The sequence below is a fragment of the Anticarsia gemmatalis genome, chromosome 7 (assembly GCF_050436995.1).
Source record: "Anticarsia gemmatalis isolate Benzon Research Colony breed Stoneville strain chromosome 7, ilAntGemm2 primary, whole genome shotgun sequence".
Taxonomy (NCBI): Eukaryota; Metazoa; Arthropoda; class Insecta; order Lepidoptera; family Erebidae; genus Anticarsia; species Anticarsia gemmatalis.
In genome coordinates this window covers 4,998,430-5,014,188 of record NC_134751.1, presented here as the reverse complement: position 1 = coordinate 5,014,188, position 15,759 = coordinate 4,998,430, and the positions used below count along the sequence as shown (strand labels likewise).

Sequence of the window (15,759 nt, the reverse complement as noted above, 5' to 3'; positions counted from 1 at the left end):
ACATAACATAATTTACTGAATAATCACACTTTTATTCACTTACATGAAGGCCAATGAATTAAAAAAAGTCCACTAATATCAACTACAAGAATGATTAACTATTGTAATCGACCTATTGTCTCCCCTGACTAACATTGTGACAAAGTGATAACCTATTTTTATTTGTAACTATTTTAATTTCAACTGTTTATCTTTAATAAGTCCATATTAAAACGACCAACAAATTTAGTTTTATTATAATAAATGATATTAGTACCTAACTAATATAAATGAGTAATTAAACCTTTTTTTGTATTCTTAAAGTAATGGACACTCACATCAGTGGAATGCAAAAATTACTCAGTGGAAAAGTAAGGCTCTGATTAATATGGGCACTTTTTTTGGCAAATTCTATAGAATTCGAAAAATCAATAGACTCAGTAGGTTAGGGAAAATAACTCAACCCGGTTTAAAAAAAAATATAATTTGGAAAAAGGGAAAAGGAGGCTTTTCGAAAAGAACATTTGAAATTGTTCAAATGTTTATGTTTTAATAAATAATCTAGAGATTAAATCACAGGCTATATCGTAAGCCTCATAGTTATTGCTTGTATTATTACCTCGCGCGGGATGTTCGCAATACTCCCTCGTACTATCGAAATACAATCAAATTAATTTGGAAGATAAAATAAATAAAATAAATTATTAAAAATAACGGTTTCGTGTGATTGACAAAATATTCACTGTGCATGCAGTTTTAGCGTTCCACTGAGTTACTATTCATTCCGATGACTAACGTTTTTCAAAAAGTTTATCAGTGGAACGTTACGATTTCGCACCAACGACATTAGTTTTTTATTTTTTTACATAATTTCACATTAAAAGCAACGAAACTTTGATACAAATTAGTAAAATATTAATTAGTTTATCGTATATTAAGTGCAAATTACTTGAAATATTGTTCATTTACCCAAAATCCGCCGTTGATCAATGGAAATATTTTTAACACTTGACAAACCGCCCATTTTCATTGATATTTCTTTTGAGAATGATCCACGAAACAATGACGAAAAGTATTCCAGGGAGTGCACAATAATGTTGGCATATATTAGAAAGACTACTGGTGTAGTAGATTTTTAATAAATCGCTTTTATGAAGCAGTTTCTCAGTGGAATTCCACCCAAGTCAAAAATTAAGACTTTCATTTAAAAAAATATTAAAATTCACTGAGTTGTTTTGTACGTATAGTATTTTGAATATAGATAATATAATTAATAAGCTATCAAATGATAGGAGTTTCGCTATCAAAATATTTGTAATTATCTCGTAATTTTAATTTGTTGGTGACAAAACATCGGTAGGACAGGGTAAATATCGACATCTGCAAAACAATATTCATGAAAAAAATATTGAAATAGTTAAGTAATTAGGACAATTTTAGTAGAAAAATATAGTTAAGTATATGTTTTTACTGAGGACATATAAAATAAATAAAATACTATCATGGTTATCGTTTAAAAAAAATGTAAAGTCGTAGGACATAGCAAAAATCGATGGTACACGTTTTAAAAAATCCGCCCAGGTACCAATACTACCGAACGCGTAGTAGAAGCATTCTCATATCGTGATTACAGGTGCATAAAGAATAATCACACAGTCCATATTATATGAAATAATGTAGTTAGGACTATGGATGTATTCATTATTGGCACCGGGTACGCAAATGACACCAGTCTGACAGACTTGATTATGACAAGTGACAAGTACAGCCGTAGTGTTGTGACCACTACAACTACCTACATTACCAAAGCCACCTACTAATAAATTATAAAGGTAGGTTCTATCTACCTTTATAATTTACTAGAGGCCGCCCGAGACGTCGTCCGCGTGGAAACTCTTCCCGTGACAAATCCCATTCCTTTGGGAACTCCGGGATAAAAAGTAAGCCTATGTTATTCTTGGTCTCCAGCTACTTATATACCCATCATAATCCGTTCGGTAGTATTTGCGTGAAAGAGTAACAAACATCCATACATAGGTACACACACCCTCACAAATTTCGCAACTATAATATTAGATAAGTAATACCTCATTCCACTTAGAAATATTCATTTACAAAGCAACGTTAATTTAAAAAGCAATTCTTGTGTTTGTGATTGAATTGCCTACAAGATTGTCTTGGTTTTAAAACGATTAGCTTAAAATCGTCTCCCTTAGATAATTAGTCGAGTAACTCGAGTATCTCCATCGATATAGATACTATAATCGATATCGAAATAATTTAAGTAACGTCACCATTACTTTACGACTATTTCAAAAAGTTGCATGTTTTTGACATTGGAATCTTGTGTCTCTTTTCTTCATTAGCCAATCGAATAGAGTAGTAGCTGTCAAACTTAGTTGTCTGTGGCTGTACAATTTAGTCACATTAACTTTTGAATGATGCATACAAATTGAATTGACCCAGTAAAATAATAAAATAAAATCGAGCCGAGATTCATCCAAAATTGTATTATGTAGTGAAAATTAGGAACACAAAGCGTTATCGGGAAGTTTCCTTTGGTAAGACGTCGACGACTATGCTAAAGTGCTTCGTACTCAAAAATAATTTGTGTGGAAAAAGTTTTTGTGTAGTGATAATAATATGTGCTCATCGCTAAACAGTGGTATTATTGTTTTAATTCCCACGCTCGTCTTGTGAATGTTGTAGATACATGTTGAGGGAAGACCGATAATGTCTGACTACGATCTTCAGTTCGAAGCGGATTTAGAGAAGGCGCAGGCTCTGAGTTTAGAAAGTCTTGCTCTAGAACAGTTTCGTAGGCAGAAGCTATTGTCGAGTGCAGGTAACTGACGTAACTTTGTTTACTCCCAGAGATTAGTGAAGATCCAAGGTCTCCTAACACTAAATTTGCACAACAACCTTTCTGTTTCATGCACTATGTTATGACAGTATAATTTGGCATTGATTCTTCAGTATGTATTTCATAACCGCCTACGTAAATGTGTGCATGTTTCTATGAAGTATACTTAATAAATTCAGCAGATTTACTGATGATAACAGAAGGATCTGAGTAGTTTATTATTACAAAAATTATAAATATTTATTAAGTTGGTTTCCTAAGCAAGAGTTCAGTATTTTATGATGATCTGCTAATGTACTGTTTGTGTAAATCCTACAACAATAACAACTAATTATGTTATCATATTGATACAACTTTGTGAAATTTGTCAAAACTGTTCTGCCCTAATATAACATTAACAAAGACTAATGTTTACACAAAACATTATTAATATTCTATATCAATTATTTTGTTAATTTTATTAGTAAAATTATTATAAACAACCTAATAAGTTTTTCTTGATCTGAATATCTACTGTTTTTACATGAAGATTATAAACTCTTGCGCATATGTTGCGTTGAATTGAAGAAAAATTACATAGGCATGACTTTTTTGGGAAATTTTAAACTTTACTTAAATATATCTACAAATAAATTATAGCGTTCTTAAATTATAGTGCTGCTTCAGCCACATATGTGGCCATTGAAACTATTAAATTTAAGTTTTTAAGAAAATTAAATTGACTGACACACAATGTTTCAAGATACGGCAATTGAAATGACTAACTGTACCTTTATTGGCACAACGAGATCAATTGATGCTGTGTAAACAAGAAATATTAATAAGCATTGTCAGTTCAGCAAAATGTTTTTATGTACATCAATCAGAAGGGAAACAAAAGGTCAATGACATTAAGTAAATGGGCCACTGATTACATGAAATCATGATAACTGTCGACCTGACTGCGACATATCTTTTCTGTATAATAATTCTCTTTGAAGATGATGTTTTAATTAGTAATAGTGTTATTCCCCAAAATTATCACTTCTACAATGTTTATACAAACTAAACAAAAGAATATTTGTTTATTATGCTTCAGATTTTATTGTTTACAATTAGCTTTCGCTATCTTTGGTACAGTTTTTATCTGTTATAAAAAAATAATCTATAGATATGTGGTGTTGGTGTGATGATTGGTGGTTCTTATCAGTGATATTGTTTAGATAATGTGCGCGATGTGGGCGTCAGTGCCCGCAGGCGTGAGGAGACTGACGGGCCGCCTCCAGCGTTACCACCGCCGCCGAGGAACCCACGAGGAAGATCTTCTATATCAGACGGTCCCAGGTAATAAGCTACATCAGTACCTCAGTCTTCTTATAAGCCATGCGTCAAAGCAATCTTCAAAAGTTTTTCATAGTCATGTCTTATAAATGTTACACCATATTTGATTATGATTGGGGTTTCTCTCTCAAATTTGGTAAAAAAAATATATAAGTATATAATACATAGGTTAAAGAAGTTAAGAAATTTTATTAATATCATTGTCTTACTTGTGTTAATTTGATACACAGAATAAATAATGATCAATTACTGGAAAATTTCTACCTTACGTGAAATTCATTACTGATACATTATGTTTTTTGTTTTTAATTTACCAAATGTAAATCACATGTTTTTATACTACAGTGGGAATATCTCTCAGTACGTGTGACCTTGCTTAGTACCTACACATGTCATAACACACAATAAAAATGTTGATAAAAAATATTATTGTCATAGTCATGAACATTACAAGCCTAAATTCCAAACGCTGGTTCACTAATAGAATGTCAAACTACATCTAGAATGTTCTAGAATACCATACAACTATGAATCCGTTAATAAAACTCTAGTAAGAAAAATTTATAGTTCACTAGGCGTAGGTGTATATTCACGTTACGTTACGTTAGTAGGGCAAAGGTGAGATTCACTCAGCGATCGTATCTCGAATATCTGATCGGCTCGTGACGGTTTTTTACGGGCATTATAAAAACTACTATACTTTATAGGTACCTACAGTATTACAACTAGGTAGTTGACTGAGTTAACGAATAATTATTAAACTTGTACTCGTAAGAGGTGCACCTAAAATGCTCAGGCTATGTAATTTTTATCGTAAATAATGTCGAAATTGTTACAGACTGAAACATTATTCGGCACTCATTTGATATCAACGAAAATGCGACACTGTGACGTCACTACACTGTATTTCTATAATATATCTTATAGAGTAGCAGATTTGACCGGCAGTCAACTACCTTATTGTATACAAACAAATGACGTATTTCTGTTTACTAGTTACATCATGAACAATAATATGTATTAGTCAGTACACGTGTATTTGTGTCTACAGATCGACTGGCACTAGTCCAACTAGGGTTGAAAGCAAAGACCTGATATCGTTCACGAGCCCCACGTCCAAACATGCGCCGACTGAACAGCATCTCAAGCTCAAGGAGCACATTGAACTTATAAACAAGTAAGTTGACTTTTTAAATATATATTTTTAAATTTTTACTTACCTATATGGCTTCTTGTTTGATAATGTGTGTACTAAACTTCTCTTAGTGACTGACGAGACGCGTAAAAATAGCATTGATCTATAGTATCTGTCTACGTTTATATACCTAGTACCTATATTTAAATTTGAGTCACCATTTACTTAATACTGTGCAATATTTATATGTTTTAATTCTTCGATTTATTCTTCCTTTTCTTTCTAAAAATATTTCGATACAAAGCAAGCATCATTCAAAAGGACTTATCTTATAGCCAGGATTATCTATTAAACATTGTTTGTTAAATAGTGGTAGTGGAACTTCCTTTGGGTTGAGAATTATATTTCCATCATAACTTACGAATGTACTGACACTATTAATTAAGTGGTTATGTAAAGTCCCTTTAAATTGTAGATAATTTAAAATTTCTTAGAGATATTTACGAAATGGCGTGCACTTTCAATTTTACTCAATATTTACTTGATAACTGTTTGATAAATTACATTGTTTGATAAAACAGTAAGCTTACGACGATATCGATAGCGATATCTTTACACGGAATACATATGCTATTGAGTCATTATTAAATGCTATTTCATTTATTAACATAAACTTTGGGTGTGTTTTATTAAGATCTAGCTGACTCGTCAAAATTCGTACCGCCTAATAGATGATTCTTAACTTAGTTTTGTTTTACCTCTTTAATTCTTAATTTATTTTTTGCTTGTAATCCTCGTACTTCAAACAATATTAAAAGAAAAAGATTTAATGAAGTCGCCATTCTTGAGTTTTGCGCCTAGCAACACGATTCATGTTATACAGGGTGTCCCAAAACTCAACGATAATCCGAGACAGGATGAAAGGCCAAGTCATACCAGTTATAGGAAAAATAAAAAAAAAATCCATATCACTTAGTTCAGCAATAATAGACACTTTTCAAAAAAGTTGAAATTCCACACCCTTGGTCGCATTTTCAAGTGCTGTGATCACCAATGTCACAATTTCGCTGTGTTTCTTTGAATTTTGTGATCTTAATTAAATATGCTATTAATCGTATAACAAATTAATGCACAAAACATCGTTAATTTAATAAAAAAAAGTTAAGTTTTAGTGAGTCATCTTTCTCAAAAATATCGTTAGTCAACTTTGACGCTTCATACTGAAAAAAAATGTACTAAACTACCCTTGGCAAGTTATTTCAAAAGTTGGCGCATTTAATCAAGATTTTAAAATGGTATAACACTTGCCACTTTTCTTGCCATTAAACATGTTATTTTTATTTGAACGAAGAGTATCCTCGCAGATGGATCGGACGCAGTGGTACAATTTTATGGCATCCTCGTTCCCCCGATCTAAATCTAGTAGATATTTCTTACTGGGAATGCATAAAAGAAAAGTTTATTCAAAATCAATACAAAATCTATCAGAACTTCGCCAGAAAATTGACACAGCGTCAGAAGAAATAAATGCAAGGAATTTTGCTTGACTGGTGAAAAAATCTTTTGTACGCCATTGCAGAGCCTGTATTCGTGCGTTAAATTACCGATGTTTTGTGCATTAATTTGTTATACGATTAATAGCATATTTAATTAAGATCACAAAATTCAAAGAAACACAGCGAAATTGTGACATTGGTGATCACAGCACTTGAAAATGCGACCAAGGGTGTGGAATTTCAACTTTTTTGAAAAGTGTCTATTATTGCTGAACTAAGTGATATGGAATTTTTTTTTTATTTTTCCTATAACCGGTATGACTTGGCCTTTCATCCTGTCTCGGATTATCGTTGAGTTTTGGGACACCCTGTATATAAGAATACAACATTTTGACGTCTGTATATAAGTATGTAGAAATAGAAATCGTACAACTTCAATGCAATACTAATCATACAATGTCGCAATTCGCAGGAGGACGCAACAGTCTGAAGAGCTAGCATTAACCGTCACACAGACGGAACAGTCACCGGTCACGATGAACAACCAACAGTACAATCAACGGCCGGGCTATCATTATGCGCCTCAGTACGCTTACAACTACCAACCACCATACAATGCAATGCCGCCGTATCCCGCAACATCTTATGGCGTACCTACACCTATGCCCACACCAATGCCCACGCCGATGCCCAACTATGGGTACTATTCTCCCGTCGTACCACCGCAAGAGATGCCACAAACATACGTGCCGATCAATCCCCCGATGTACGGCCCGCCCGTACAGTATGGACAGACTCGAATGGCGTCTCCATACCCCCCTTACCCGGCGCCTCCAGCATATAACTATAATACAACAAATATGATATCTAGACCGCCAAGGCCGGCTTTGTACCCGTCATTGAATCAAGCACATTCGTATCCGCCCATGCCTGCTACTTCGAGTAACAATGTGAATAATAATAATGGTTTCAACCAGCCAGTTAAGACTGAGTCGAAGGATCCAGTCGATACCAGCGCTAGGAAGTTGTCTGAAGTCAGTATTGCGGTAAGGGTTTAAACTATACTTTATTTACCCATTCTATAGTTATGTATTATCAAAGTAATATAGTATCAAAGTAATTTGCGTATCATCAGATGTAAACAAGTTGAGATATTGATTAGAAAACTTGTTTCTTGAATCGTGATTCGTGATTCACTTTATATGAATACTGAATGATTACAGTGGAAATCTAAAATTACAGCGTATGTAAAGAAAAAGAAAACCAATATTTGTAAGGATCACAGAAGGATATATGCCAGGCGTTTGGAAATCCGCATATATTACTCCTATACATAAAAGTGGCGATAAACAGTTGGCGGATAATTATAGGCCAATATCCAAACTCTGCATTTTTTCTAAAATATTTGAACGTATAGCATTTAATCAAGTATATTCTGCACTGTCTAACTACTTTATTCCGGAACAACATGGTTTTATAAGATGCAGATCAACAACAACAAATTTACTATCCTTTGTTGATTTCACCACGTCAAATATGATCTCTGGCGGTCAGGTAGACTCCATCTTTACAGACTATTGTAAAGCATTTGATCGTATCGATCATTCAATACTTCTGGATAAGTTATTAGCAGCAGGAATACATGGCAATCTGTTTAGATGGTTTAGCTCTTACATCAAAAATAGGTCCCAGGCCGTGGCAATTAATGGTTATGTCTCTAGGTGGTTAACTGTTCCCTCTGGCGTCCCTCAAGGTTCGCTGATCGGGCCGTTATTATTTAATATATATATAAACGACATCTACTTATGTTTTCAAAACTCTAAATTCCTACTCTATGCTGACGACATGAAAATTTTCAAAGCAGTTAAAACAACTAACGACTGCTTGTTGCTGCAGCAAGATCTTTTCAGATTCGAGGAGTACTGTTTAAACAATAAATTAGACTTAAATATTTCGAAATGTTATTCTATTAGCTTCACGCGTAAAGCAAATAAAATTAATTATGAGTATTCTCTTAGAGGCTCTGTGCTGAAGCGAGTCAATCATATTCGTGACCTGGGTGTCATACACGACGCTAAGTTATTGTATGACAAACATGTTGAATATATTGTTACTAAAGCCAATAAGATGTTAGGTTTTGTCAAAAGATCTTGCTCACAGTTCAACAGCCTTAAAATCATGAAAGTCCTATATTGTTCATACGTTCGCAGCTCTCTAGAATATTGCTCTCAAATATGGAATCCACACTATGACATTTATATTAATAGAATTGAAGGCGTTCAGCGTAAATTTGCTAGATTTCTAGAGTTTAAATGCAGGCAGAGAGATAGCAATTACACAGAGAGATGTAAAAGACACCATTTACTCCCCCTTTATGAGAGGAGAAAGATTGCAGACGTAAGTCTCTTAGTTAAAATTGCACAGTCTCTAATAGACTCTCCACATCTCCTCTCAATGTTGGACATTAAAGTGCCTAATAGAACAGTAAGGATTCCTGCATATCTATCAGTCCCGCATAGCACTACCAACTATAGGGGAAGCTCGTTCTTTCCAAGAGCGGCGCGTTACGTTAACCAACTGGCTGACAATCCTGAGCTTGATTTGTTCAATAAAAGTCCCGCGAAATTTAAACGTACTATGACCAATCAGTGGTTTGAGTCGGTTCTTTAATTGTAAACACTTAGGCACTTAAATATAAATTCATTGCTCTAGCTGTTTATATAAGTTTTTATATGCGAAAACACATAAATGGTTATTTGTTAAGTATGTAGTTGTAACCCTAGATTTAGAAACTGTTTGTTTTCCGAATAAAATAAGAAATAAGAAATAAGAAGTTATCCGTAGCATACTGGCCAAGCTTGTCAGGCCGCTACCTCTACGCACAAATGTCGTGGGTTCGATTCTAAAACGCATTCTATATTCGGTTCATAGCTGTCTGGGCTCTGTTAGTGATAATTACTTGATGCGGAAGTATTTTTAAGAATACTTTTTAAGACAGAAATTACTTTCTTTCCAGTCGAACGAGTCAAACGACACAGTAGGTAGTCTGCCCAAGTCAATGAATCTGATCGACTTTGGTCGCAACACCAGCGCGCAAGGTAGCGTAAGAGTCAGTGTGCTAGAGGCATTTGATCCGCTACTAACTGAGAAAAATAATATGGGTGAGTTGGTTTGTGTTCCATTATCGACTTTACAATGAGAAATTTATGGTTTATCTTGCGTTTTCCTTGAAACCAACCACTTTACGGTCCCTGTTATTATATGTATGAGATTATTTGGTATCACGTCTATCATTATTCCTTTATATTAGGTTCAAACTTTAGTACTCGTAAAGGGCGGTCCTATACCATATATGTATTAAGATGTATAGATGTGAATGAAGCAAAGGAAGTTTATAAAGATTGTACCAAGTAGTGTTCTCTGGTCTCTGCCTACCCATATGGGAAAAAGGCGTGATTTTATATGTGTATGTAGACTCAAACTTAAGACATCTCTCCCGTTCTAAATGAGGTTCTTGTTCAACAGTGGGATAGAAATAGTTAGAATTATATTTATTTTTGATTGAGAAGTGTCTATTCAAATGTTATGATCTCACAAGTTCGGAATTCGGAATATGCGGACTGATTGATATACTACAATATGGAATAATACCAAGGAAATTTATCCATGAATGAGGAAATGTTATTACACTATTTAGTTTTAACAATTAACCTATTATCTGTAAAGGATAATTTAGAATTTATTGTATTGAATTACTCTGATTTTATATAAATATAAGGAAAACGTGAGATAGATTATTCTATTAATAATATTTGTGATCAACTTGTATTGTTAGCAATCAATGTTTGTACTGTTCAAAGTTAGTATTTAAAAACCTAAAACTGCAACTATGTCACGCTAGAAAAGATGAGTAAAAATACACCTTAATTGCACGTCTTTAGAAGCCAATTTTGAATGAATACTCTTCCTACGTGTGGTAGTTAAAAACATGCAATTACAGTATATTTTCAATTTACATAACTAGATAATTGGACGTGTCGTTTTAGCAGTTCAATGGTACAAGTATGTCGAATGAACGTTCTCATTGTGAAGTCCTGAATCCATTATTAATTATTCTTAATACATTTCGATAGTAAGCATGATTGTTTACCATCATTTATGTACAGGTTTTCTTTTGTTTTGTGTATAATATGTGTGGGATGTGCTAAAATCATCTTTATTTTATAAGACACGTTTATTTTTACACGTTAATTCGTGGGTTGCACTTATTTTCGATAGTGATGAAGGTATAATCAAATCAATTTAGTTCATATATAAGGGAAAAATACTATGCAATATGAACCTACATGGTCATTGTTGTAGAATGGACCACGGTTTACATGCATTTTATAGCTTTGTGGAAAATTCCAGTTCTGGGATTATCCTCGGAGCTCGGAACTGATAAAAAAAAATGAAATGACTTTCCGAACGACCAAATAGAATATGGGAATTATCACAAACACGCATAATATATTACCTTAAAATGCCTGACGTTTCGGAGCAGGTTTCACCGGCTGTAGTCGCATTCTGAATGGCCACTTTTAATTCGTTGGATAAAATGTCATTGTAATTATAGAGAACTAAAACAATCACTTTTTCATTATTCATTTGTGATTTTTGTTTTGTTTGCTTACCTTTTTGTGAATAAATTAATAAAGCACTTGGGTTAAGTATAATAAGCTAAATTAAGATCATGACTTTTGACGTAAGGCGTTTTATTGTCTGTGTAAGCAGCAGAAAATATGGGTTTCAATATGTTTATGGGTTGAAAAGTGGTTATAACTTTAACAAAACATGGGACATTCACACCTAACCTTCAGCACATTACCAACTAACTTCCACAGAGCACGCAGCGGTATCAAGCGAGTGTTCAAGCAGCGTGTACGAAGAGTACGACCCACTAGACTTTCTATACGGCGAGACAGAGATGCGAGAGGCGGTGTACGCGACTGTGAAGAAGAAGGACACGTTGCCGTCGCCGCCGCCTAAGAGTATACCCACCGTGCCTGCTGTAGCGTTGAGATCTACTACAGTAAGTTGAAATTATTACTATACTAAACTTCGTTATAATGGTGAATGCGTAACTTGGCCGTATACGTAATGTACTAACGTCTACGTGCACGCAGTAGTTATTATACACCTTCAGTACGATAGCTATTTGAATATTTTATTTACTAGTGAATGTCAGTTACGACCCTCTAATAAGGCCGTTACAAACGTGCAAACTACGTCATAATGTAAGGACGAGCGAGAAATGTGCGAACTAAGTCATGTCATTATACATGGCTTAGTTTGGCCCGAGTATAATAACAAAATCCATGAAGAGCTTTAATGCAATCAGAAAGTTGATTTGTATGTTTTATTTAGTGGTAAACACTTATTTTTGTTGTTTCAGAATAAGCTCTATGATTGTATAGTGAAATCAAGAACGAGGAATTATGATAGTGAACACAAAGCATTTTTGAAAATGGTTTTAGATGTCAGAAGTAAGTATTCATTACGAGTTACTTTATATTTTTGTTTTTTTTATACAAGTGTTTTAGAAATCCATTGGGTGTTTGCATAGATTCAAACTTGATCGTATATAAGAAAACACTAAATATCTCATCTTTACGTATCCCGCGTAACCTATAAAATGTCTTGCTGACTTTTCAGTTGTGAATTTTTTAACATGGGTGTAACTTATCTCATATTCTTACCAAAAAAATCATTGTTTCTACAGAAAGATTCGTATACTCTGACGAGAAGACAAACCCAGGTCACGTGATAGCCGCGCGATCTGGCGGCAAATACCCACCCAACACCAGCATCAAGATTCTAGTCCACCACGCGCATTCCGAAGAACCGTTCACCTTCACCTCGGACGGTAAGATAAAGGCTTACTTATTCCTGGCTATAAAAAGTCTATATTACTTTGACAAATGTGACGTACGAGTAATTTTACTCCTAAAAGCACGTAATTTAAAATATATATGTATTGAAATTGAACTTATATTTAAAATTTTATTGATATTGTGAGTCTTGTTTTCTAAAAGTAATCAACTTATATTTTTTACCAAGGCATCTCGGTGTATATACTGGAAAATAGTTTCTATAACAAATAGAAGAAGGTTTGATTTGTATGAAAATTTCTGTATCTTGTTTTCAGTGGAATCGACCGTGGAACATGTGATATTAACTGTAGTGTGTTCTCTGGATGAGGACATTAGAGAAGATATGTCTGAATATATGCTGCGGGTGAGTTTTATTGCTACAAAGTCCCTCCTTTCACAAAAGTTTTTTGTAATACAAATGAGGACGATAGGAGAAAATAGAATAAAGAATTAAACCACATTTTGCCACTAATAGAGTCATAATCTTAATGTTATTTTCCATGCGTTTTGGCCACTAAAATTGATATTTTCGTTTGACCTCTGAATTGAAACGTAGAGGCCACACCTAATTAGAAGTAGTTACATTTAATTTCTTCATTAAATTAAGCTATTATAACACAGATATCAAAATGGTTTTCGTAAATTCTCAGGTTTGGGGTGCAAAAGAATACCTAACACCAGGCAGTTCACTGAGCGAGTACGACTACATACGTGAATGTGTTCGTTTAGAGAAAGACGTGACGTTCTGTTTGACGGAGGGACGCGACAATGCGCTGGCGCGAACAGAGAGGGACGACGCAAGGGACGCACATTTAACATTGGACGATTTGATGCCGTGTCAGGGAGCTACTCCCATGTTGTCTTTTGATAATCTATCTATATTACTTGGTGAGTTATAGAGTTATTTTGGTTTCATATTTTTGTAAAAAGTAATGTTGTATGATGTCATCGTATACGCTCGTACACGTTCGTAATTGCTTTTTTACGAATTTTTCGTTTAGGTATGCACATTATTACGTATATTCCTTAATGCCAATATGAATATTAAAGAATCCTTTGCAATAATTATAAATAATAATAAATAAGAAAACTTTTGCATTTATAAATTTGACAAATAAGAAGGCATTTAAGTTACTGCAACTCGTCAATAAGAAATAAATTACTTAATAATAAAACAATATGTTTATATTACAGAAACGCTAGAAGGCGAGTTATCTCGTGCGATAGGTGTAACGGGCGCGGAAGGCACATGTTCTCCAAAAGCCGTGTTCCAAGCTGTTAAGGCTATCTGTGCACTGGCGGGAGGTGTAGAGACACTGCACCTTACGCATACGTTAAATTCGTTTGCACAAGCGTGTACGACACATGTAAGTAAAATATATTACTCACGTTTTTTTTGTGTTAATAATTAAGAAAATAAGTAAGGTTATAATTGTTATAATAATGGTAATGAGTCAAATTTTACGATTTCTAGTGCTGATGATTACGTTTCTAAGTTTTTTTCGTTTATCTCAGGTAGGCAGCGTGTTGTATAAATCCCTTTTACAGTATGTTCTTGAGATTAAATGTCTGAAAAAGAATAAAATTGCAGATGATTACAATCTTTTTACGACGAAAGTGGTTATTGTTTCTTGTCAAAAAATTACTTCTTTTCAAATATCGTCTATTTTGAACGTGAATTCTATAAGATTACCCAAAGCTAAGTATTCGTAGTTCGTCGAAGTAACTGTGGGTGGTTCATCGTTGGACCACGTATGTGTGTGCGCAGGGCGGCAAGCAGCTGACGCCGGAGATCGTGGGCGAGGCGGGCCCGTACTGCGGCGTGTCGCTGCGCGGCGCCACGCGGCGCGAGGCCGTGGCGGCGCACGCGGCCCGCCTCAGGGACGCCGTGCGCGCGCTGCTGGCGCTGTACGCGCGCACGCGCCTGCTGGACTTCCAGCTGCAGGACACGCACTACCTCACGCCGCACAACATGAACAGTGCGTACTACTACATGTGTTATGCATTTTGCACTTGTAAATTGTGTTTTTTTTTACAAAATTTAAGTGAGTTTTTACCACTTGTACAGTAGCCGTGATGATCTTCAATAAACATTCTAGATTTCAATCTTCCATACCTAAAATTTGTCACCTGAATGATGTCATGAAAAAATATGTCAATATGTCTCCAACCGTCTTCAGAATATCCAACTTTGATGTTAGTCTCAAAAGTAACTTTTTGGTAGTTTAGTATAACTAGAATAATCAAGTTTCGTATACGTATACGTGAAGGCGGTGTCTACGTATACGCATTATTATTATATTCTCAAAGGCAAGGCAAAGCCCTCGCTCCTAGACTTCCAGTCCTCTTGGTCGTATACACATCTTAATTCATTAAAAAAGTTAACTTTAATCCAATTAGTTCTATTAAATATTATTTTAAGTCATTAACCCATTAATTCTCTACTTTTTTTCATAGAAGCAATAGCAGCGCACACGATAAACGAGTCAACTCTATTCTGTATCGAGGCGGTGCACTGCCTACCCCCGTGTTGGACTCACGACGACTATCTGTTCCACGCGCAAGTGTACTACGGCACGCGACCGCTCAACACACTGCACGTCACACATCCGAGCTATATAGAGAGTGCCGCCTTCTATCCTAGGATTATATTTGATACTTGGTAAGTTTATAAAGAAAAATATAGCAACAATTTTTTTTGCATTAGTATCCGTATTCGTCGTCTCGGTGGGATCACAATTTTTTATTCCACTAAATTTGGTACGTTAATTTAGATTGAAAGGGAACTTTATACTAAACTTTAGTGGCGAAATACGTGCTATTGTTTCTGCTGTGTATAGACCGTTGGAAGCCGGTTAGCTCTGGTGATAAACTCATAATTTTAAGTGGTACTTTAATTTTACTGGTGCGTGCACGTGCACGTGTATACCTATGTCTACGTACTGGTATTCGCGTATTCGCTAGTATATTATGGAACAAGTTATTTTTGATTTATTTTGTAATTTTTTTTCATGAATATTTCAAGTACAGGAGTGGTACATTAGTTTAAATGCT

The 15,759-nt window shown here is 34.7% G+C and overlaps 1 protein-coding gene across 2 annotated transcripts in view; it reads left to right on the top strand.

The window, feature by feature from the left end:
• The first annotated feature begins 2,400 nt into the window (after window positions 1-2,400).
• Window positions 2,401-15,759, top strand: part of Pi3K68D (phosphatidylinositol-4-phosphate 3-kinase catalytic subunit Pi3K68D) — a 31,366-nt gene continuing 18,007 nt past the window's right edge. The window contains exons 1-14 of one of the 2 annotated variants that reach the window (XM_076116597.1): window positions 2,401-2,540; window positions 2,689-2,824; window positions 4,045-4,165; window positions 5,214-5,339; window positions 7,266-7,839; window positions 9,810-9,891; window positions 11,677-11,864; window positions 12,228-12,318; window positions 12,555-12,698; window positions 12,981-13,069; window positions 13,356-13,593; window positions 13,900-14,072; window positions 14,474-14,684; window positions 15,163-15,367. In XM_076116597.1, the coding sequence (XP_075972712.1) occupies window positions 2,713-2,824; window positions 4,045-4,165; window positions 5,214-5,339; window positions 7,266-7,839; window positions 9,810-9,891; window positions 11,677-11,864; window positions 12,228-12,318; window positions 12,555-12,698; window positions 12,981-13,069; window positions 13,356-13,593; window positions 13,900-14,072; window positions 14,474-14,684; window positions 15,163-15,367 (2,354 nt within the window). In that variant the 5' untranslated portion in view covers window positions 2,401-2,540; window positions 2,689-2,712. Of the gene's footprint in view, window positions 2,541-2,688; window positions 2,825-4,044; window positions 4,166-5,213; window positions 5,340-7,265; window positions 7,840-9,809; window positions 9,955-11,676; window positions 11,865-12,227; window positions 12,319-12,554; window positions 12,699-12,980; window positions 13,070-13,355; window positions 13,594-13,899; window positions 14,073-14,473; window positions 14,685-15,162; window positions 15,368-15,759 lie in introns of both variants that reach the window. The other variant, XM_076116596.1, reaches the window with a different exon arrangement.